The 22,853-nt window shown below is 45.3% G+C and overlaps 2 protein-coding genes across 4 annotated transcripts in view; both read right to left on the bottom strand.

Annotated features, from left to right (window-relative positions):
- Window positions 1-9,920, bottom strand: part of LOC308115690 (excitatory amino acid transporter 5-like) — a 28,644-nt gene extending 18,724 nt beyond the window's left edge. The window contains exons 1-3 of one of the 2 annotated variants that reach the window (XR_013935712.1): window positions 9,634-9,920; window positions 9,025-9,104; window positions 3,400-3,615 (exon numbers count right to left, since the gene is read on the bottom strand). Coding sequence is in view for 1 of the 2 variants with exons in the window: in XM_080473341.1 (XP_080329467.1) it covers window positions 3,400-3,615; window positions 9,025-9,104; window positions 9,634-9,852 (515 nt within the window). In the remaining variant the exon portion in view is untranslated. The remainder of the gene's footprint in view (window positions 1-3,399; window positions 3,616-9,024; window positions 9,105-9,633) is intronic. The other variant, XM_080473341.1, reaches the window with a different exon arrangement.
- Window positions 9,921-10,477: 557 nt separating this feature from the next.
- Window positions 10,478-22,853, bottom strand: part of thop1 (thimet oligopeptidase 1) — a 32,623-nt gene continuing 20,247 nt past the window's right edge. For both annotated transcript variants that reach the window (XM_080473119.1, XM_080473118.1), the window contains 6 exons: window positions 22,652-22,794; window positions 21,935-22,170; window positions 21,145-21,533; window positions 14,033-14,161; window positions 11,030-11,166; window positions 10,478-10,710 (listed from right to left, as the gene is read on the bottom strand). In XM_080473119.1, the coding sequence (XP_080329245.1) occupies window positions 10,555-10,710; window positions 11,030-11,166; window positions 14,033-14,161; window positions 21,145-21,533; window positions 21,935-22,170; window positions 22,652-22,794 (1,190 nt within the window). In that variant the 3' untranslated portion in view covers window positions 10,478-10,554. The remainder of the gene's footprint in view (window positions 10,711-11,029; window positions 11,167-14,032; window positions 14,162-21,144; window positions 21,534-21,934; window positions 22,171-22,651; window positions 22,795-22,853) is intronic.

The following is a 22,853-nucleotide window of genomic DNA, read 5'->3' on the forward strand; positions in this document are numbered from 1 at the left end:
GCCAAATTTGGTGAGTTTATAAGCAAGTTTGCGGCAAAATAATAATAATAATAATAAGAATCATAAGAATAATAAGAAACATTGGAAAAACAAGAGTGAGCTGACTTCCATCTTCCTGCTTGGTCCCTAAAAACACCTTGGATTTATGAAGCGCTTTGTTCAAGCTGACCCAAGGTACAGAGAGCGATCTTCATTCACACCAGTCCCACCAGTGATGGGAACACAGCTGGGGCTGCTGACGGAGGTCTGGCTGCCATTTTGCGCCAACAGCCCCTCCAACCTCCACCAACATTCATACGGGGCAATGTGGATAAAGTGCCTTGCCCAAGGACACAACGACAATGACTTGGATAGAGTGGGATTTAAACTGCCAACCCTCAAGTTATTGGACGACCGACTCCACCAGTGAGCCACGATGGCCCCTGAATCACATTTACCATGAGACTGCAGCACAATGTGTTCTTGAAGAGAACGATGGATCAGGGTGTTAAACCAGGTTTTGGTTCCTTTCTCATGTTCTCCACAGGTTTACTTCATGAGCAAAGTTTTTCTTTCTTTTTTCTAATAACACCAAGGTGCACCCATGTTTCTCTGTTCTGGGCAGAGGAGTTATTTAGTGGTAAGATGTTAGTTAGTGTATTCTAAGATGGTGGAAGGACTCATGTACTATTTATACAGGTTTGGATGTGTTGTGTTGAGATTTAAATGTAATGTACAGATGAATGCCAAAGGCAAACTGTTATGTGGAGAGTTTTGTGAACCATGAAAATACCAATATAATAAATAAAGACATGAAATGATAAAGCAACAATAACCAACACCATCACTGAAACACAGAACGACGGATCGTAACCATGGCAACGGCCAAACAAAGTCACAGGAATCATTTCCCACAATCCCTCAGTCCACTGCCGTCGCTACACATTAGCGCTAAATTGAACCCCCAAGCTGGTGAATACCCTGCTGGAGCACCACCACCCGTCTTGGACTCTACTTCCCAACCACAACACCACAACGGCCGAGGAATGGATCCTGGTGGTTTATCTCAAGTTGAAGCATGTTTAACGGTTACCGTGGCGACCAGAGAGCGTAGGCTTGTTATATTGGCCACTCTGGAGGCTTCAATCTTGAGTAAAACATCCACTGTGCTGCTCATGTGTTCCAGCTCTCTAATGACTATCAGTCATGTTTGAATCATATTTAGCTTGTAACCTCGCTACAGTACGAGCCCCGCAGTGCAGGCTTACATGATGCACCTGAACGCATCACGAGCAGCTGTCAGCTCCTGGAGTTAAAACCAGACCAACATGGCGCTCTGACAGAAACTCTCTTTATTACTGGAGCAGTTCAGAGGAATGTGTTTCTGGAAGCTCTGGAGGACAGAAAGAAACTGTGCTGTTAAAAGTTAAAACGCCGCAGCACAGACGTGTGGCTGCTGTGAGGGGGCGTGGCCTGCTGTGAGGGGGTGTGGCCGGTTGTGAGGGGGCGTGGTCTGCTGCGGTGGGGGCGTGGCCTGATACGATGGGGCGTGGTCTGCTGTGCGGGGGGTGGTCTGCTGTGGGGGCGTGGCCTGTTCTGAGGGGGTGTGGCCTGTTCTGAGGGGTGTGGCTGCGATGAGGGTGTGTGTCCTGCTGCGAGGGGGCGTGGCCTAATAGTTCGACAGCTTCTTATGGGAGTATGAACAGTCCTGCAGAAAAAGCTTTTTGTTCAGCAGCTGGCTGACGTCACTGCTGAACTTTCCTCTTGTTCTTATGGGTTCAGTCAGGGTGGATGCAGGGGCTTTAAAGGAGACATATCCTGCTAAATCCCCTTTTTTAGCCCTTAAATGCATGTTGTTGTACATTTAGAGTGTTTAGAAGTACAGAAAAGTTCAAAGTAGTCTCTTCAGGTGCTCCGTTGACATCTTTATATTCTGTTTTGGTCATATTTTGCGATCGGTTTCGATTTTTCTATTCTCTATTACGTTTTTTGAACAATGACGTCACAGTATTCTCAGCGGAACTGCCAAATTAGGACATCGACACTTCGAGCAATCCACCATTTTTGTTTCTCGCTGCGATTTTGTAGTCCAACCGAAGTTACGAGAGGATAAGTGGAAATGTTCGGTTGTTGGATGTAGTAACCCACAAGCTTCGTTACACCGTCTCCCAGCATCAGAACCTTTTCCAAGTGCCTGGTTGAGTTTTATTTTTCACAGAAATGTACCCACATCTGTGGGTAAGGTCATTTTTGTGTGCGCGAATCACTTTAAGGACGACTGCTTCAGCAACCTCCGCCAGTATAAAGAAGGATTTGCCGAAAGACTTGGTCTGATTGAGCGGTCAGTTCCTTCTATCTATGGAGACGACGAACAGAGCACTTCGGTAAGCTGTATATAACGCTAAAAAGTGTGATGATAAGACGTCCCTGTCATTGTTTTGTTAGCATTAGCAGTTGCACCGTCTTCATATGTTAGCGCTGTGTGCTCGTTTTAGATTATAATGTAACTTCTGTGTTAAATAGTCGTTGTAATACAGGCAGTATTGTAGTAGTGGGCATGGATGGAGAAGTTAGTGTAAATATAGTAACACACCATTGCGTTACATCCATATGAAGACGTTGTTCTTCAGGTGCATCATGGTCATTTTCATCTCGCTCCGCCGGGTCCGACTCTGGCTCCAACATGTATGGCTGGATGGACAAATCTTCCGTTGTTGACATTTTGTAAATAATGTGTGAATATAAAGTTTCTGCGCCGCTAGATAATTGTATCTGTTCTATCAAACTACAAAGATGGCCGAACAGGGTGGAGTTGAACCGAGTGTCACCTCTGCAACCTGGAGAGGAGGCGGGGTATGAAGAGACCGCCCCAAAACGAGTTGCTCTCAGAAGCGCATCAGAAAAGGGGTAGAAAAGGGGCCTGTGGAGCTCTAATAATGAGGGATTCAGACCCAAGCATTGCAGTTCCGCTTTATATAGACCACAACTGTATGATTTATATGTAAAAAGGAAGGATTTAAAAGCATGATATGGCTCCTTTAACACAGTTTGTTTTCCAACTGCGGATGTTTGTTAGACACAAACATCGATCTGTTCCAGGGCTGACCAGCTGTTACTCATGTTATGGTGTTGGCGCTGCTAATAAAGTCACATACACAGTGGATTCACCTTTATCATTTATCATTATATTTAGAAAATACCAGCTTTAATCCCTGGCCCCGCCCCCTCTCACTAACCTGATGTAATCCCTGGCCCCGCCCCCTCTCACTAACCTGATGTAATCCCTGGCCCCGCCCCCTCTCACTAACCTGATGTAATCCCTGGCCCCGCCCCCTCTCTCACTAAAGTGATGATGTCACCACTGGCCCCGCCCGCTCTCTCACTCACCTGACGATGTCACCGCCCCCCCCCCCCACTAACCTGATGAGGTCGAGCAGAGCGTCTGCTGATGTCATGACTGGCCCCGACCCCAGGCGGTTGCTCTCCATGGTGGTTCCGACTCCGGGCTTGATGATCAGAACCAGAACGATTCCGACCACGACGGCCATAAAGGTCGTCCACAGGTAGTAGGTGACGGTGAGGACGCCCATTCTGCAGCACGCCCGCGACTCCATCGACGACAGACCCGACATCAGGCTGGGGAACCACGGCATCGCAGGAAAACATCGCAAAACAAACTATTAGCAGGAACGTCACACGTTAACGTTTTGGGTGTTAGCATCAGGGTGTTAGCATCAGGGTGTTAGCATCGCGCTGCTAGCAGTCGAAAACTGGAAAAGTGTTGCGAATGAATTTCTTTTGAAGAATATCGTGGAAAAAAACCTGTTTCTAGCAAAACATTGCAAATTAACATTTTTGGTGAAAAACATGGTATTTTGGTGTATTTCAAATAAGGTTGGTTTACCAAGTTCTTTAGAACAAAAGATATTTGTGAAAAAAAAAGTCAAACTTTTCGGGAGAGAAATGTCACAAACTTTCTTGTAAAACTTGTGGTGGAAAAAACCCGTGAATGAAGGTTTAGATGAAAGAAGGTTTAGATCAGGGGTGTCAAAGAAATACCGTGGCAGACAGGATTTGGGAACTATGGGCAGATTTGGACCGCCAACTGAAACGCAAAGGGGAGTAATTTCTGGCATTTTCTATTGCAATTGATGAGAGTACTGATATTACGGACGTCGCTCAACTGGCCATATTCATTGGTGGAGTTGACGAGACTTTGACTGTCACAGAAGAGTTTGTCGAGTTGGTGCCTATGGCCGACACCACAGCAGCTGAGGACATTTTGCGCTCCGTTGTTGGAGCGCTGGACAGACTCGGGGCGGACTGGTCCCGCGCCGTAAGCCTGGCTACTGATGGTGCGCCGTCAATGATCGGGAAAAAGGCAGGTGTGACCAAGTTCAGAGAGAAAGTACAAGCCGCAAATGGAGGAGGTGATTTTTGGACATTTCATTGCATTTTGCATCAGGAGGCATTATGTTGCAAGTCGCTAAAAATGGATCACGTCATGGAGGTGGTGGTCCGAACTGTTAATTTCATCCGAGCCAGAAGGTCTCAATCATCGTCAGTTTGACAGCTTTCTCAGTGACTGTAACATCCCCCATGGTCTGCCATACCACACTGAAGGAAGAGGGTGGAGCAGAGGTGCTGAAGGAAGAGGGTGGAGCAGAGGTGCTGAAGGAAGAGGGTGGAGCAGAGGTGCTGAAGGAAGAGGGTGGAGCAGAGGTGCTGAAGGAAGAGGGTGGAGCAGAGGTGCTGAAGGAAGAGGGTGGAGCAGAGGTGCTGAAGGAAGAGGGTGGAGCAGAGGTGCTGAAGGAAGAGGGTGGAGCAGAGGTGCTGAAGCGCTTCTTTGATCTACGTGGGGAAATCGGACAATTCATGGAGAAAAAAGGAAAACCTGTTCAGGAACTCCAGAGCCCACTTTGGCTGCAGGACCTTTGCATTTATGGTTGATATTACAGAGCACTTGAATAATCTGAACTAAATGTTGCAAGGACGCAAAACAATGGTACCACAGTATTATGACAGCATTCAAGTTAAAGCTCACGTTATGGGAGACGCAGATGGCAGGCGGCTCATGTCCCCTGTCTCAGAGATGTGAGCGTTAATCCTGACGTGACACGGTACAAAGACCAGAGTTCAGGGTTGCTGAGGGAGTTTGAGAAGCGATTTCAGGTCTTTAGCCAACTTGAGACAGAATTTGCAGTTTTTCGCTCACCATTCACAGTCAGAGCTTCTGATTGGCCCGTTGACATGCAACTTGAAATCATTGATTTGCAGTGTGATGTAGAATTGAAGGACAAATTTGCTTCTGTGGGCTTGGACACATTTTACACGTGTCTCCTACCAGGCTATCCTAAATTGACGGCACTGGCTGCAGAAATGTTGTCCATGTTTGGGACTACCTACCTTTGTGAGCAGGTCTTCTCAGTAATGAACATTAATAAAACAAAGCTTCGCTCAAAGCTCACACATAAGCACATAAATGAGATTCTGAAACTGGCTGCTTCTCAGGACATGATGCCCTTCCTTGTTAATGCATAAAATGTTTACATGTAAAAAAAAACCTCACATACTTAACATATATGGCATGCATAGGAAATAATATTTTACTCAACAAAACTCTTCTGTTGTAAATCTGTTACTGACTAGCACTGACTTTCACAGCAATTACAACAGCAAATATTCAAAGCTGTTTATTTTCATAGTGCAATCCTGATATTGATGCACTTGTTCAGGGTAAAAGATGCCAAGTTTCAGGGGCAAATCCTGAGCAAGACTAAACCCTATGGAATGCTGCTTTCAGGGACAAATTTACTTGATCAAATGTCTGTTTAAAACCACCTAAGATTTCAAGTGTGTAGAGTCAGTTCATGTGTTCAGAATCGCTTCCCAGATGTGGAAAATGGATTTTAAATCATTTCTAAATGTGTTTGATGTATTTTAACATGCAGGACAGTGGGTTTATGTTCCACTAAACTATGAATAAATGTTTTGCAACATTGAACAATCACTGATCAGTTTTTATGCATAATGCACTTGAATAAATGTTAAAGTGAGTAAAAGTGTTTATATTAAGTGTGTATATATTTAGTAAAAGGGACAATTCATTTCATATAAAGATTTTTATAATTTACTTCTTCTTCTTTGCACTAATACAAAGAAAAAAAGTGGACTTATTGTTCGTTCTATGTAATTTTGGAATGAGTTTACTGGTCCGGCCCCCTTGAGATCCGATTAAGTTGTATGCGGCCCCAAGACCAAAATGAGTTTGACACCCCTGGTTTAGATGAAAGAAGGTTTAGATGAAAGAAGGTTTAGATGAAAGAAGGTTTAGATGAAAGAAGGTTGACCTTTACTGGAAAGTTGCTGAAAATCTGTCTCGCAGTTTGAACGTGATCCTGAAAAGTCTATAAGGTGAAGTCATGATCCAGAACCCAGATCCAGATCTCCTCCAGAGTGTAACTCAATCTTCCAGGGCCTGATATCTTAATGAAATCTAACATGTATCTAATATCTAAAATCTATCGAACATCTAACGTCTAATATCTCATTTCTATCTGTGGTGAAAAGTTCAAGAAAATCAAAGAAGCAGTTTTGACATCTATCAACCAGATAAATTTACACCCATGACTTTATTACTGAGGTCCATCCTGAGAACAGAATCAGAACAGAACCAACGAACCAGGGGAACTAATGAACCAGGAGAATCAGGGAGACCAGGAAGACCAGGGGAAACAGAGGAACTAATGAACCAGGAGAATCAGGGAGACCAGGAAGACCAGGGGAAACAGAGGAACTAATGAACCAGGAGAATCAGGGAGACCAGGAAGACCAGGGGAACCAGAGGAACTAATGAACCAGGAGAATCAGGGAGACCAGGAAGACCAGGGGAAACAGAGGAACTAATGAACCAGGAGAATCAGGGAGACCAGGAAGACCAGGGGAAACAGAGGAACCAATGAACCAGGAGAATCAGGGAGACCAGGAAGACCAGGGGAAACAGAGGAACTAATGAACCAGGAGAATCAGGGAGACCAGGAAGACCAGGGGAACCAGAGGAACCAATGAACCAGGAGAATCAGGGAGACCAGGAAGACCAGGGGAACCAGAGGAACCAATGAACCAGGAGAATCAGGGAGACCAGGAAGACCAGGGGAAACAGAGGAACTAATGAACCAGGAGAATCAGGGAGACCAGGAAGACCAGAGGAACCAATGAACCAGGAGAATCAGGGAGACCAGGAAGACCAGGGGAACCAGAGGAACCAATGAACCAGGAGAATCAGGGAGACCAGGAAGACCAGGGGAAACAGAGGAACTAATGAACCAGGAGAATCAGGGAGACCAGGAAGACCAGAGGAACCAATGAACCAGGAGAATCAGGGAGACCAGGAAGACCAGGGGAACCAGAGGAACCAATGAACCAGGAGAATCAGGGAGACCAGGAAGACCAGGGGAAACAGAGGAACTAATGAACCAGGAGAATCAGGGAGACCAGGAAGACCAGAGGAACCAATGAACCAGGAGAATCAGGGAGACCAGGAAGACCAGTGGAAACAGAGGAACCAATGAACCAGGAGAATCAGGGAGACCAGGAAGGCCAGGGGAAACAGAGGAACTAATGAACCAGGAGAATCAGGGAGACCAGGAAGACCAGGGGAAACAGAGGAACCAATGAACCAGGAGAATCAGGGAGACCAGGAAGACCAGGGGAACCAGAGAAACCAATGAACCAGGAGAATCAGGGAGACCAGGAAGACCAGGGGAAACAGAGGAGCCAATGAACCAGGAGAATCAGGGAGACCAGGAAGACCAGGGGAAACAGAGGAACTAATGAACCAGGAGAATCAGGGAGACCAGGGGAAACAGAGGAACCAATGAACCAGGAGAATCAGGGAGACCAGGAAGACAAGGGGAACCAGAGAAACAAATGAACCAGGAGAACCAGGTGAACAGATGAAGCATGAGGACCAATGAGCCAGGAGAATCAGGGAGACCAGGAAGGCCAGGGGAAACAGAGGAACTAATGAACCAGGAGAATCAGGGAGACCAGGAAGGCCAGGGGAAACAGAGGAACTAATGAACCAGGAGAATCAGGGAGACCAGGAAGACCAGGGGAAACAGAGGAACCAATGAACCAGGAGAATCAGGGAGACCAGGAAGACCAGGGGAACCAGAGAAACCAATGAACCAGGAGAATCAGGGAGACCAGGAAGACCAGGGGAAACTGAGGAGCCAATGAACCAGGAGAATCAGGGAGACCAGGAAGACCAGGGGAAACAGAGGAACTAATGAACCAGGAGAATCAGGGAGACCAGGGGAAACAGAGGAACCAATGAACCAGGAGAATCAGGGAGACCAGGAAGACAAGGGGAACCAGAGAAACAAATGAACCAGGAGAATCAGGGAGACCAGGAAGACCAGGGGAACCAATGAACCAGGAGAACCAGGTGAACAGATGAAGCATGAGGACCAATGAGCCAGGAGAACCACAGGAACCAACAAACCAGGTGAACTAATGAACCAGTAAGACCAATGAAACAGGAGAACCAGGGGAACAGATGAAGCATGAGGACCAATGAACCAGAAGAACCAGTGGGACCAGAGGAATCAATGAATCATGGGAACCAACAAACCTGGGGAACTAATAAACCAGGAGAACCAGGGGGACCACAGGAATCAGAGGAACTAACGAACCCGGAGGACCAATGAACCAGGAGAAACCGAGGGACCAATGAACCAGGGGTTGGTTCCCAACAAACCAGGGGAACTAATGAGTCAGGAAGACCAATGAACTGGGAGAACCAGGAGAACTAGAATAACTAATGGGGGGGACAAGGGGAACTAATGAACCAAGAGAACCAGGGGAACCAGTGTGAAAAAAAAGTTTGAAAAATTGTGAATTAAGGTTCTGATGGAAAACCATAAACGAAGCCATCAAGCCGCTAGTGATGCTAGCTTAGCACAAATACCAAAATCCTTGAGACACCGCTGGCCTAGCATAGCGTAAACACGATAGCTTTGTTTAGCATGTAGCTAGCCCCACCTGGACGTGATGAGCGGCAGGATTAGCATCTTTAGCATCCTCATTAGCAGCTCTCCGGGAAACGAGAAGTAGATTTTGGCCTGAAACAAAAAGAGACTTTTATTCTTAGTCGTTTTCCAGGCAGTGACGCTAAGAGGATCAGAAGCTAAGCGCCGCATGTTTAACAGCTGCTAGCATGTGGCTAGGTTTACAGTGTCATTAGCATTCTGTAGCTAAATGATTCATACATTGTTAGCATGCTATATGTGGCCAATACATGCCGATAGTTACTTCATTATCATTAGTATCGTTAATACTGCCTGCTACATTTGGCGAGTAAACGCTAATGCAAATTCCTGTCAGTATTAACTAATTAATGCTAATGCTCTCTGTTACTACTGTTAGCATGAAGCTAATCAATGCTAATGCTACCAGTAGTAACTCACTTCATTTTCGGTTAGCATGATGCCAATGCTACCTGTTGCTACTGTTAGCATGAAGCTAATCAATGCTAATGCTACCAGTAGTAACTCACTTCATTTTCTGTTAGCATGATGCCAATGCTACCTGTTGTTACTGTTAGCATGAGGTTAAATAATGCTAAGCTAAAGGCTATCTCCAGCCCCTCACCTGCGTGGACAGGTGCGTCCCCCGCAGCATGAAGCCCAGCGTGCAGCCGGTGACCACCGCCCCCACGGAAAGCGTGAGCAGCCCGTTCCGGCGGCAGAACCCTCGCACGGCGCGGCCCCGCTCGGCCTGGCCCCGGAGGAAGCCCCGGAGCCGCTCGCTTATCGTCCCACTGCCGCGTTGCGGCTCCTCCTCCCCGCTCGGCAGCAGAAGCTCCTCCATGGCTTCCCCCAGTTCCCCCGGTTCCCCAGGTCCCCGGTGCGGCTGCTGGCAGCGAGTCAAAGCCCGGCAGAGCCGAGCCGGTCCTCCACCCACCCGGGAGGATTAAAGCGTCAAGCCGCCAGAGGAGCCACCAAAGCGGCTTAACTGCTTCTCAGAGCCGCGGGGCTATTTCTGGAAGACACACCTGCTGGAGGAGGATGAAGAGGAGGAGGATGAAGAGGACGACGACCGTGGACTGACCGGAGGCCGCCAGACGAAGCCGAGGTGGACCAGAAACTGTCCAGTCACGCTTTGGGTTTTTTCAATAAATGCAGCCATGAATTTTTTCTTTCAGCAACTGCTGAGTCATAGTTACATTTTTTCAGTAACTGATACATCATGATTGACTTTTTGTTTCCAATAACTGCAGGCATTTTTTTAATAAAGGCTGAGTCTACAAATGTAGTTGGCAGTTTTCCAATAAATGCTGAGTCATGTTTACAACTGCTTCAAATAAGTTAAATAATTGAACCCATAACCTACTTAAAGCTATTAGCATAGCAGCATACCTGTATTAGTTCATTAGCATAACCTCACTGAGCATAGCTAAAGTGTTTTGCTTGTAAAGACATGAGCCGGACACTGTTGAAATGTGAAGGTGGGTTTTTATTGACAGTGGGCGTGGCCTAATAGGCGTGGCCTCGGCGGTTGTGCCATAATTGGTCAGCAGGTCTGAGGAGGTGTGGCTTCAGGGCTCAGTCCTTTGCTGAGCAGAAACGCTTCTTGTTCCGGTTCGCGGCCCAGAAAGTTCCGGAGCATCTGGTCGGCGTCCAGAGAGCCGCCGGGAGAAAGAATACAACGGCGGTAATCCAGACCCACCTGATGGCCAAACAGAGAGCAGGGGGGCGGAGTCACAGGCAGCAGACACACGGCAAAAGCAACGTCATCAACATAGCTACACAGAAAAGTCCAGGGATGGAGAAAACGTTTGGAGAGTGGAAGAATATGGGGGGAGGGGGGGAAAAACATATGTACACAGGAAAAGCTCAAAGACAAAAAAAAACAAAAACACTTTGCGGAAAACAAAAATAAACTTGGCGTTGTGGTGAAACAGTTTGTGGACAACAAAATTCAGTGAAAGGAAAAAACAATCAGTGGGCCGAGTCCCAAGGTTTTCTTTGTGGTGGGCGGGGCTTACCTGCGGGTTCATGATGCCTTCAGTCTTGAAACGGCTGCGGAACATGTCCATGGAGAAAACTTCACTCCACAGGTAGCCGTAGTACTGCGCATCGTAGCCGCCTGCGAGGTGGCCGAATGTCGCTGGCATGTTGGTGCCTGTGGGAGGAGGCGGAGCTTATTTAGCAAGGGGCTGAGCTTCGCGTCTTAAAAATGTTCCTTCAGTTAACAAAATAAATGTCGGTTCACAATTTCACAAAAATGTTAGTGGAAGAAAAGTTTGACTTTACTCTTTATGAGGAAAATTCAATACACTTTTCAATAAATGTTCATATACGAATGTTTTATCAAACAAAAATTCGCTATTTTCATTAAATAATGTGGATAGCATGTTTCTGCAGTGATTTCAAACCAAAACGTTAATTGGGTCCAACTTTTAGAAGAAGAAATGAACCAGAGCCTCCGGAAGGTGACGGCCAGACGAGAGTAGAGACGAGTGAAGGGAAGCTTTGCAGCATCGCTAATGGGAATGCTAACTACCATACCAGTCCACGGATATGCAATGGCCGACTTGGAGGAGTGATGGCCGTTGTATTTAATGTTGTATTTAATGTTCAATATAACAAAGTATTTAATGTTATTTGTTCACTGTGGTTCTTGCAGGGAGGAGGGGCTCATCCAGATCATGAGTGGTTAACAGGAACATTATATAGATCTGTAATAGATCTGACATAGATCTGTAATAGATCTGTAATAGATCTGTAATAGATCTGTAATAGATCTGTAATAGATCTGACATAGATCTGTAATAGATCTGTAATAGATCTGACATAGATCTGTAATAGATCTGACATAGATCTGTAATAGATCTGACATAGATCTGTAATAGATCTGTAATAGATCTGTAATAGATCTGACATAGATCTGTAATAGATCTGACATAGATCTGTAATAGATCTGACATAGATCTGACATAGATCTGACATAGATCTGACATAGATCTGACATAGATCTGACATAGATCTGTAATAGATCTATAATAGATCTGACATAGATCTGTAATTGATCCGACATAGATCTGTAATAGATCCGACATAGATCTGTAATAGATCTGACAGATCTGTAATAGATCTGACAGATCTGTAATAGATCCGACATAGATCTGTAATAGATCCGACATAGATCTGTAATAGATCTGACAGATCTGTAATAGATCTGACAGATCTGTAATAGATCCGACATAGATCTGTAATAGAGATGACATAGATCTGTAATAGAGATGACATAGATCTGTAATTGATCCGACATAGATCTGTAATAGATCTGACAGATCTGTAATAGATCTGACAGATCTGTAATAGATCCGACATAGATCTGTAATAGATCCGACATAGATCTGTAATAGATCTGACAGATCTGTAATAGATCTGACAGATCTGTAATAGATCCGACATAGATCTGTAATAGAGATGACATAGATCTGTAATAGAGATGACATAGATCTGTAATATCAGTTAGATTAGTATGTTTTAATCATGTTTAGCATAAAACGTTGCAACTGAATGATTCCTCCGGCTAGTAGCTAGTAGTACTAGCATGTAGCCTCGCTACTGAATAATCCCGACAGCTCGTTAGTATGTTGGAGGGCGGAGTTACGTGATGCACCTGAACGCATCACTCAGCTCCTGTGGTTAAAACCAGACCAACACAAACGTTCTCTTTTATTACAGAAACAGTTCAGAGAAATGTGTTTCTGAAGACATTGGAAGTGTCCAGTCTCCCAGCTAGGCCCAGGACAGTCTCCCAGCTAGGCCCAGGACAGTCTCCCAGCTCGGGCCAGGACAGTCTCCCAGCTAGGCCCAGGACAGTCTCCCAGCTAGGCCCAGGACAGTCTCCCAGCTCGGGCCAGGACAGTCTCCCAGCTCGGGCCAGGACAGTCTCCCAGCTAGGCCCAAGACAGTCTCCTAGCTAGGCCCAGGACAGTCTCCCAGCTAGGCCCAGGACAGTCTCCCAGCTAGGCCCAAGACAGTCTCCCAGCTAGGCCCAGGACAGTCTCCCAGCTAGGCCCAAGACAGTCTCCCAGCTAGGCCCAGGACAGTCTCCCAGCTCGGGCCAGGACAGTCTCCCAGCTAGGCCCAGGACTGGGGGAGGCATTAAAAACGGAGGTTTTGTTCGTATAACTCAGATTTTACGCCAAATATTCACGACAGTAGATTAATTGGACAAAAAACTACTGCTGTACTTTTGGCAACAAGTGAAAAAGTGCCAGGAGGAAATGGTTGAAAGCAGAAGGTCCTCCATGGAGGAATAGATCCACAAGGTCTACCAGTAGTACCTGGCGGAGGAGTTACTCTCTCCCTCGGGGTGCAAAAGGAAATGTTTGAGTGGATTTGAACTAATTGGACCGAGTATGGGGAACCAGTGGCGCTGCCAGGATTCAACGTTGGCAAAAAGTACACTATTTTCCATAAAATCATTAATTTACAATATTTTGAGCTTTTTAGCATATTGGTCAAAGAGGGCGGTGCCACATGAGTGGGCGGGGCTTCGTATAATAGGAGCTTAGCCTCAACTCTGTTCGCGTGTTTGGCTTTCAACAAAATATTTGTAAACTGTTTCCCACAAAAATTACTGCGCTCTTACATCAAAACGATAACTCGCTGTTCGTCACAATAAGAATTGTTTGTGATGTTTCTCATCGAAACAAGAATTTCAGATTTTTCACCAAAAAGTTTGTGAACCAATTTTCACTGTAAACATTGATTAGCTCTTCTGGAAAAAAGATTCCGTAAAAGTCTGTACGTGTTTTTCATCAAAACAACAAATCGCAATGTTTTTCACAAAGAAAATTGTACACAACGTTTGAGTCAACATATTTTCCACAAAAATTTCACGGAGGAATTTTTTTATAAAACCATTAATGTGTGATGTTTTTATTTTTTTGGCACGTTGGCCGGAGGGGGTGGAGCTTAGTATAACACTCGCTTCACCTCGGCTTTGTTAGCGTGTTAGCATGCTAGCCTACCCGTGGAGGCGGGGACTCCCAGCAGCTCCTCGCAGAGTCGCGCGTACTCCACTTCGGGTTCGAGTCCCGGCCGCGTGTGAAGCGCCTGATCCAGTTTAGCTAGCACGATTTGACGCAGGTTGAAGAGGCCTAGCGGGAAAACAACGCAGAAAAAATGTCGTAAACAACAAAAGGTCAACAACGTCATCGCCATGGCAACCCGTGGAAACAAAAACAGTTTGTAAACAACAAAAGTGTGTAGCCAACGTGTTTGTACGACAAGAACCCGTCCGGAGATGTAGAAGGTGGTAGCGCAGAGGTCTCCAACCCTGGACCGTCTCTGAGCTTCTTTTGAACGATGGATGTGCCGGAGAGCGGCTGGTGTTTTGTTAGATTAACCAGACCTCTCATCCCCATATAGAACAGGTAAACATGCTTATTCTGGATACACATTCAAATATATTGACACAGAACACATAATGTTCCTAGAACATCCACCAGCATGTGCATTTTGTAAACTAATTAATGGATACTTACAACGTACACCTAGAAATGCATTTTTAATACTTCAAAATCATGAAAAGTAACTTTACAAGTTGAAATCTAACTAAACACTGTCAACATTTAAAACAGGCCACTTATATAATCACAGAAAAGTTTAAATAATGCTGAATATGTAACTATGCTCATTCATATATGCTGTGAAAACCTTTCCAAACAGTGTAATCGTGAGCCTTGTGAACACACATTCACCACCATGTGGTCACTCCCATGTACTGCAGTCAGGGAGAAGACGGGCACAGCAGGGATCCCAGCAGAGCTGGAAGCAGCAGTAGGTCTGCTGATGCTCATTTAAAGGTCTGCTGCTGACCTTTCATTTTATTATCTTCATGTCTGACAAGGCTGATTCACACAAACATGTTGACCCAAAGAAAACCTCCTTTTTCACTCCAAGAGACTCACTGAACAGATTCTGAACATGGAAAAATGAAAAGATTCAAATCTCATCAGCAGTCATCCTCTAAGGGTGCCAAGCTGTCTGAACTTCTAATAAGTTGGAATTTGAATGTATTTATGAAAAGAAAGATGCTGAGGGAAGCTTCATTGGGCTCCGGGGACATCTAGAGGAGTCCAGGTTACTTTCCTTAATGTATATCACCAGGATCTGAATGCAAAGGCTGCTAATCTGGATTTGGACTGAATGATTAGAGAAGCTGAGGGTTTATTAACATGTGGGGGATTTTAACTTCAGACTTCACCCACATTGAGAGACATGAAGACGCTACTACACGGGGAACAATCCTCAGAAACATGAAAGCCTTGATGGGAGACAGAACTCTGACATGTGGGGGGATTTGAACCCAACAATGAGAGACGACACCTTCTTTTCTACTCCAGGCTGCATCATTTCTTTATGCTTCAGAAAGACTTCAGGAGAGTGAGCAACTGCAATACTGGGACCGTAGACCTGTCTGACCACTTTACCTGAGCTTAAAGGCTGATTGTGAAAAGAAGAAGACAGTCTGGAGACTGAACACAGGACAACAAAGCAAACACAAAGAAACTATGGATCAAGGCTGTGAATTGGAACGAGACAGAATAAGAAATGAAGGACGGAATTTACTCAAAACACATTAAAACAAGCTCATCTTTCTAAAACAAAGATTTTATGAAGCAGCAGGAAGTTCAGCTAAACTACTGGCAGGAAACACAAGCTAGAAAATAAGAGCGCCACTACCGAGTCACTTCATACTGGATTAAAAGACAAAAGACAAACAGCAAACATCTGAATCTTTCCATAAAAGATTATTCACACACACATTTTTACTAATAAACGCCTGTTAGCTGAATTGTACGCTTCTTGGTGATTATTGTGTATTTATTGTTGACAATTCACTGGTTTGTAACAGTCTGTGCTCGGATCTCACACCTTCCCTTTTATTTAAGATTGTTCTATTTTATACAGAAATATTAACTAACTTAAATAAACTTTTTACAAACAAGACTGATATTTTGGTATTAGCTATTTCCAGGTTATCTGGTGGTGCCCCGATTTATTATTAATAGATAAATAACAAATTTATTGAAATTCATAATTTTCCATTAATAAATTATTTTTTGATAATTTATTAACTTTTAAGTAATTACTCAATTACTGTAGGAGTTGTTAATGAGTAAATGACCATTTACTTCCATTAATAATTTAAATTTTTCATAAATTACTTCCAGTGATTTATTACTTTCAGTAATCTATTACTTACAGTAATTTAATGCTAATAACCAACCATAAATCCCAACAACTGTGTGTCCTAAATTTTATTCCATGAAACCCCAAAATAAAGGAAGACTTTGGTAGGTGGAATTTGATACCTGTACTACAATTGAATCGGTAAAAACGAATATTTTGCCAAGGATTTTATATTAGTTTCAGACACTTCCAATAGAAATAACAGACAAACAGTTCAATGAATAGGACAAAGTAATATCACGTTATATATGGCAAAAAGCCTAGAATACAACTACCAACTCTTCAACTGGTAAAAAACCCAGGGAGGACTCCCACTCCCTGGTTCAAAGACTAGATTTCTGCTCTATTGAGGAGTTTGTTCTGTTGCTGTACATTTGACTATCATGCCAGATGGAAGGACATTGAGGACAGAATCTCTGGGGAAATTCCAATACAGGGAGGACAAGGGGACAAAAGACTGATGAAACATCTGATGGAAATAAGAGATGAATGGATCACATTGGCTCTAAAGACCTGGTTCAGGATCAGTTCTACAGGGGGCTGGATGGAAGAGATGAAGATGTTGGGATGGTGCCCTCATGACCTTGAGCCAAATAATTTAATCTGAGATTAAGAAAGGGGCTAAAAAGAGCCTCTCTTCATACTGCAGCTTCTTTCACAAGGGCGCTCTGAGCAGCTTTGAGAAACTGAGGAAAGAGTTTGGATCAGACAACAGGAAGACTCGAGGTTCCTGCTAGTCCGACACCACCAGAACAAAAACTGCCTCTCGCGGCAAGAACAAAAAAATGGCTTAAACCAGACGGCTCCTCTGTTAGGGGGCTTTTCCACCAGAAAGAACCAGGTTCTAGTTCTGGTCCAGGGCCAGCCTTAGCACCAGTTCTTTGTCTTTCCACTGCCAAAACCCCGGCCTATCAGGGGCTAAACTGCTGCTACGCTGGTCCCACTTCGTTACTGGGCCAGAGAGGAGCCAGACTGGGACCCGACGCATCATCAGCTGGGGGCGGAGTTATCTCTGGAGGTATAGTTGTGCTCATAAGTTTCCATACCCTGGGAGAATCTATGATTTCTTGGCCGTTCTTCAGAGAATATGAATGATAACACAAAACCTTTCTTCCACTCATGGTTGATGGTTGGGTGAAGCTATTTATTGGCAAACAACTGTGTTTACTCTTTTTAATCAAAATGACAAAAGAAAGTACACAAATGCCCCTGATCAAAAGTTTACATACCCCAGTGACTTTGACCTGATAACATGTACAAAAGTTGACACAAACAGGTTAGAATGGCTAATCCAGGTTCCCATCCTGACCTGTGACCTGTTTGTTTGTAGTTAGTGTGTGTGTATAAAAGGTCGGTGAGTTTCTGGGCTTCTGACAGAACATTCATCTTTCATCCAGTGCTGCACAGACGTTTCTGGATTCTGAGTCATGGGGAAAGCAAACGAATTGTCAAAGGATCTGCAAGAAAAAGGTAATGGAACTGCATAAAACAGGAAAGGGGTATAAAAAGATATCCAAGGAATTGAGAATGCTGATCAGCAGTGTTCAAACACTGATTAAGAAGTAGAAAATGAGTTGAAACCAAACCACGGTCAGGTAGACCAGCAAAGATTTCAGCCACGACTGCCAGGAAAGTTGTTTGAGATGCAAAGAAAAATCTATAAATAACTTCAGCTGAAATCCAGGACTCTCTGGAACATCGTGGTGTGGCTGTTTCAAGATGCACAATAAGGAGACGGTTGAAGAAAAATGGGCTGCATGGTCGAGTCGCCAGAAGAAAGTCTTTTCTGCTCAAATGTCTCAAAGTATCCCGCTTCCATTACGCCAAACAGCACAGAGACACGCCTCAACACTTCTGGAACAAAGTCCTTTGGAGTGATGAGACCAAAACTGAACTTTTTGGCCACGACCATAAACGTGACATTTGGAGAGGAGTCAACACGGCCTATGATGGAAGGAACACCATTCCTACTGTGGAACATGGAGGTGCATCTCTGATGTTTGGGGGATGTGAGCTACAGAGGCACAGGGAACTTGTCCAAAATTGATGGCAAGAAGAATGCAGCATGTTCTCAGAAAATACTGGAGGAAGACTTGCACTCATCAGCCCAGAAGCTGCACATGGGACGTTTCTGGACGTTCCAACATGACAATGATCCAAAACACGAGGCCAAGTCGACCTGTCGTTGGCTACAGCAGAACCAAGGGAAGGTTCTGGAGTGGCCCTCAGTCTCCTGACCTCAGTATCATTGAGCCACTCTGGGGAGATCTCAACCATGCAGTTCATGCAAGACAGTCCAAGAACTTCCAGGAACTGGAGGCTTTTTACCAGAAGAATGGGCAGCTTCACCATCTGAGAAACTAAAGAACCTTATCCACAACGACCACTAAAGACTTGAAGCTGTCATTGATGTTAAAGGGGGCAATACATGGTATTAACAACTGGGGTATGTAAACTTTTGATCAGGGTCATTTGTGTACTTTCTTGTGTTATTTTGATTTAAAAAGAGTAAACACAGTTGTTTGCCAATAAATAGCTTCACCCAACCATCAACCATGAGTGGAAGAAAGGTTTTGTGTTTTCATTCATATTCTCTGAAGAACGGCCAAGAAATCATAGATTCTCCCAGGGTATGGAAACTTAGGAGCACAACTGTACCTCTGGAGGTATCTCTGGAGGTGTCTCTGGAGGTGTCCCTGGAGGTGTCTCTGGAGGTATCTCTGGAGGGACCTCTGGAGGTATCTCTGGAGGTGTCTCTGGAGGTATCTCTGGAGGTACCTCTGGAGGTGTCTCTGGAGGTGTCTCTGGAGGTGTCTCTGGAGGTGTCTCTGGAGGGACCTCTGGAGGGACCTCTGGAGGTACCTCTGGAGGTACCTCTGGAGGTACCTCTGGAGGAACCTCTGGAGGAATCTCTGGAGTTATCTCTGGAGTTATCTCTGGAGGTATCTCTGGAGGTATCTCTGGAGGTATCTCTGGAGTTATCTCTGGAGTTATCTCTGGAGTTATCTCTGGAGTTATCTCTGGAGTTATCTCTGGAGGTATCTCTGGAGTTATCTCTGGAGGTATCTCTGGAGTTATCTCTGGAGGTATCTCTGGAGTTATCTCTGGAGTTATCTCTGGAGTTATCTCTGGAGGTATCTCTGGAGTTATCTCTGGAGGTATCTCTACCTACAAGGAGGAAGTGAGGTTGTACCGTCTTTCTGAAAACTCCAGGAACACGGAGCCCCAGAGTGGTTTTTACAGAAAAAAACATAAAATAAAATCGTGGGAACGATATAATAAGTCGTTCCCTGAAGTTAATAATACGAGGGAACAGGATTATTTAATCCGCGTTCGTGGAGCTGCGGCTCTCGAGATGTTGCAGAGCTCCACCTGTCAGTCAGCTACGTCAGACAGAATTTAGAAGCAGTTTTTCATATGTCGTTTATTTTTCACACTTTTCATGGTGACATGATTCTAACTAAGGTCACGTCCAGGTCTTGTTTCACCTTCTGACCGCCGGCTGAGGAGCTGCAGCCGCTGAGCAAGGCAGTGTGAGGCAGCAGGAGGCGCTCCACTCCGCTCTGAGACGCTCCGATATTATTTTATAACCACAGAACTTCTTTCTAATGAAGCCAGACTTCTGGTTCCTCAGGAACTACTAAACAAACTACAAACTACTGGAAATGAAAGTTGGAGTTTTTAGAGCTAAAATGAGCTTTTTAACGGCTTCATGTGAAAGAGAACTTTAATCAGAGTGGTTACCTAGGTTACCATGGAAACGGCTGTAGAGCAGCGTTCTATCATTCTACACCTCCATTCCTCCATGTTGAAGCTTTTGATTCAGACACGTCCAGAAATAAAGTGAAAGGAGCAGAAAGTCACTATGGAAAGTTGGAATGGTGAAAAATAAGCTGGATGGAGCTCTGGACTAAAACAAGACGGACGTGAACAAACACTACTAGAGACAAGAAGAGACGTAATGTCTTCTGGATCTTTGGTGCATCAGAGGGTTCTGGTCAGACTAGATGGAGCGACCCGGACTAAACCTCTGGTACAGTCCGTCTCCTGGTTCCTGGACGAGGCTGTCAGCGCCACATTGGTGAAATCAGTGACGTGGCTCTACTGGCTCCGTTAACGGTGGAAAGAGAACCGGTTCTTTGGTGGTGCTCCTTTAAGAACCGGCCCTGAACTAGAACCTGGTTCTTGTCGGTGGAAAAGCTCTGTTAGTGAAGGAAATGTCACCTGTGACATCTGTGTAAAGGAGAGAATCACTTTCTCAATCAGGCGACAGGAAACAACATTTCACCAAATCAGGAAAGAGAGAAAAGCTTCATTTCCCCAAAACGACGTCTTTCGTTTGATTTATTTTTCGTTGATTTTTGCAATATATTCCACTTGGATTGCTCTTTTTCGTAATTGCGTAATTTATAAAGTACGCATTGTGCAACCCTTATTTTCCTCTTTTCCACACAGTGTAAAACACCCCAGGTTCTGTTCATTCTACTTTATCTAAAAAGAGAAAAGGAGGATCACTTCTAATGTCCATATTCTCAGATGAAAGTTTAGTATTTCTTGTTCAGTGACTCCAAATAAAGAAGATTACAAAACAGGAAAAATGTGTGACGAAAAGTTAATCAACGAAAAAATGTTTGACGGTGTTAGCTAGCCTGGATGAGTCAGCGTGTTCTGATGTTATCCTAACGTGTTGGTGAGCCGAGAGAGCGCCACTATGTGGAAAAGGTTGGACAGTTTTAGAAAAGGAAAAATGTTTTCAAAAAAAAAAAAAAAGAAAAGAAAAAAAGTTTGCAAAAATAAATAAATTAATAAAAAAAACAACAAAAGTTTGACTGTGTTAGCTAGCCTGAACGAGTCCACGTGTGCTAGCGTGTTAACGTGTACTTACCGGTGTTGGCGAGCCTGGAGCGTGTGAGTTTTCCCAGCAGGCCTTGCGGCAGCGTCTCGCCACTCCGGTGATGTCGCGACATGCGCTCCAGCGGCTCCTTCTCCCAGACCCAGTTCTCCAGCATCTGCGACGGCGCCTCCACAAAGTCGCGCTCCACGTGCGTGCCGCTGAACATGGCGTAGTCGGCGCGTGCGCACAGCTGGTGCATGACGTGGCCGAACTCATGGAAGTACGTCTCCACCTCGTCGTGCTGCAGCAGCGCCGGCGCCGCCGCCGTCGGCCGGCTGAAGTTCGCCACCATGGCCGCCACCGACATCTGGCGGGAGCCGTCACCGAGGCGACAGCCGGGCTGCAGGCCGAAGCACGCCGCGTGGGAGTACTTACCCTCCCTGGAGGAGGCGGGGCATAACATTGTTATCACCATGGTGACATACAGCAGGTCATTGACAAATGTTAGTGGACAAAAAAAGTTCACGGAAAAATCAAAGAAGATGAAAAACTTCAGTCGACGAAAAGTTTGTGGCAACAAACAAAGTTTGTTAATTAATGAAGAAAATGTCACAATGTGACGTCACGAAACCGTGAGTTTGAAAGGTTTTGGAAGCAAATGAACACTTTTTGTGAAAAACATGGCAAATTAACATTTTCTGGAAAAACTTTGCCAGAGGGCGGAGCCAGAGGGCAGAGCGAGAGTGTGTGTGTGTGTGTGTGTGTGTGTGTGTGTGTGTGTGTGTGTGTGTGTGTGTGTGTGTGTGTGTGTGTGTGTGTGTGTGTGTGTGTGTGTGTGTACCTGGGGTGCAGGTCGAGGTAGAAGTGTCCTAGCATCTCGCTGCTTTTGGGATCGTAGACGGAGTACGTAGAAACGTCGGGATGCCAGACGTCAGCGGCGCTAGCGGCGCCGGTCAGTCGCGTGAAGGTGAGTCCGAGCAGCTGCTGGTAGATCTGCAACAGACCGTCAGTGACCACGTCCAGAGGGAAGAATTCCTTCAGCAGGTTCTGGTCCACCGCGTACTCCGTCTCCTCCACCTGGCAACGCAACACGGCAACGCAAACCATCAACCACAGCAACGAACGCGGCATTTACATTGACATGTTTGCATTAATGTTACATACCTAAAGGTTACTTCAGCAACGTAACGTCAATGTTACATCAACACCAATGATACGTCAATGTCTATGTTGCTGTTACGCCAACATTACGCCGACGTATATGGAACCAAACAAACGGAAATGTTGAAACTAAATGTGTTGAAAAGCTTTTGGATGAAAAACGTTGACATTTTAGTCAAAGTATTCAGAAATAAAAAACCTTCATAGACAAACAACCTTTGTTGGCATAAAGAAACACGAAACATTCCATGGAAGAAAACTGGTTGTAGACGCAAAAACTTTACAATGAAATTTGTTTATGAAAATATCGTGTTGACCTGTTCCTCCACTACGTCTACGCGGCTCGGTGTGACGCAGCGGGTTGCACGGTGACCCGTTTGCATAGCCGGCGACTGACCTGCGTCATGTAGTAGCGCGTGTCCCAGGCGTTCAGCTCGCCACTGAAGGCCACACCCCTTTTCTTACACTCCGCCTCCTTCAGTCGCAGCAGCACGGCGCGCTCCTCGTCACCAAGCGGCTTCAGGCGCCGCGCCAGCTCGTCTGCCACACGGAGGACACGGTTAGCCCCGCCCCCTCTGCTCGCCCCTCCCCCCGACAGA

This window comes from Lipophrys pholis (assembly GCF_963383615.2).
Source record: "Lipophrys pholis genome assembly, chromosome: 10".
Classification (NCBI taxonomy): Eukaryota; Metazoa; Chordata; class Actinopteri; order Blenniiformes; family Blenniidae; genus Lipophrys; species Lipophrys pholis.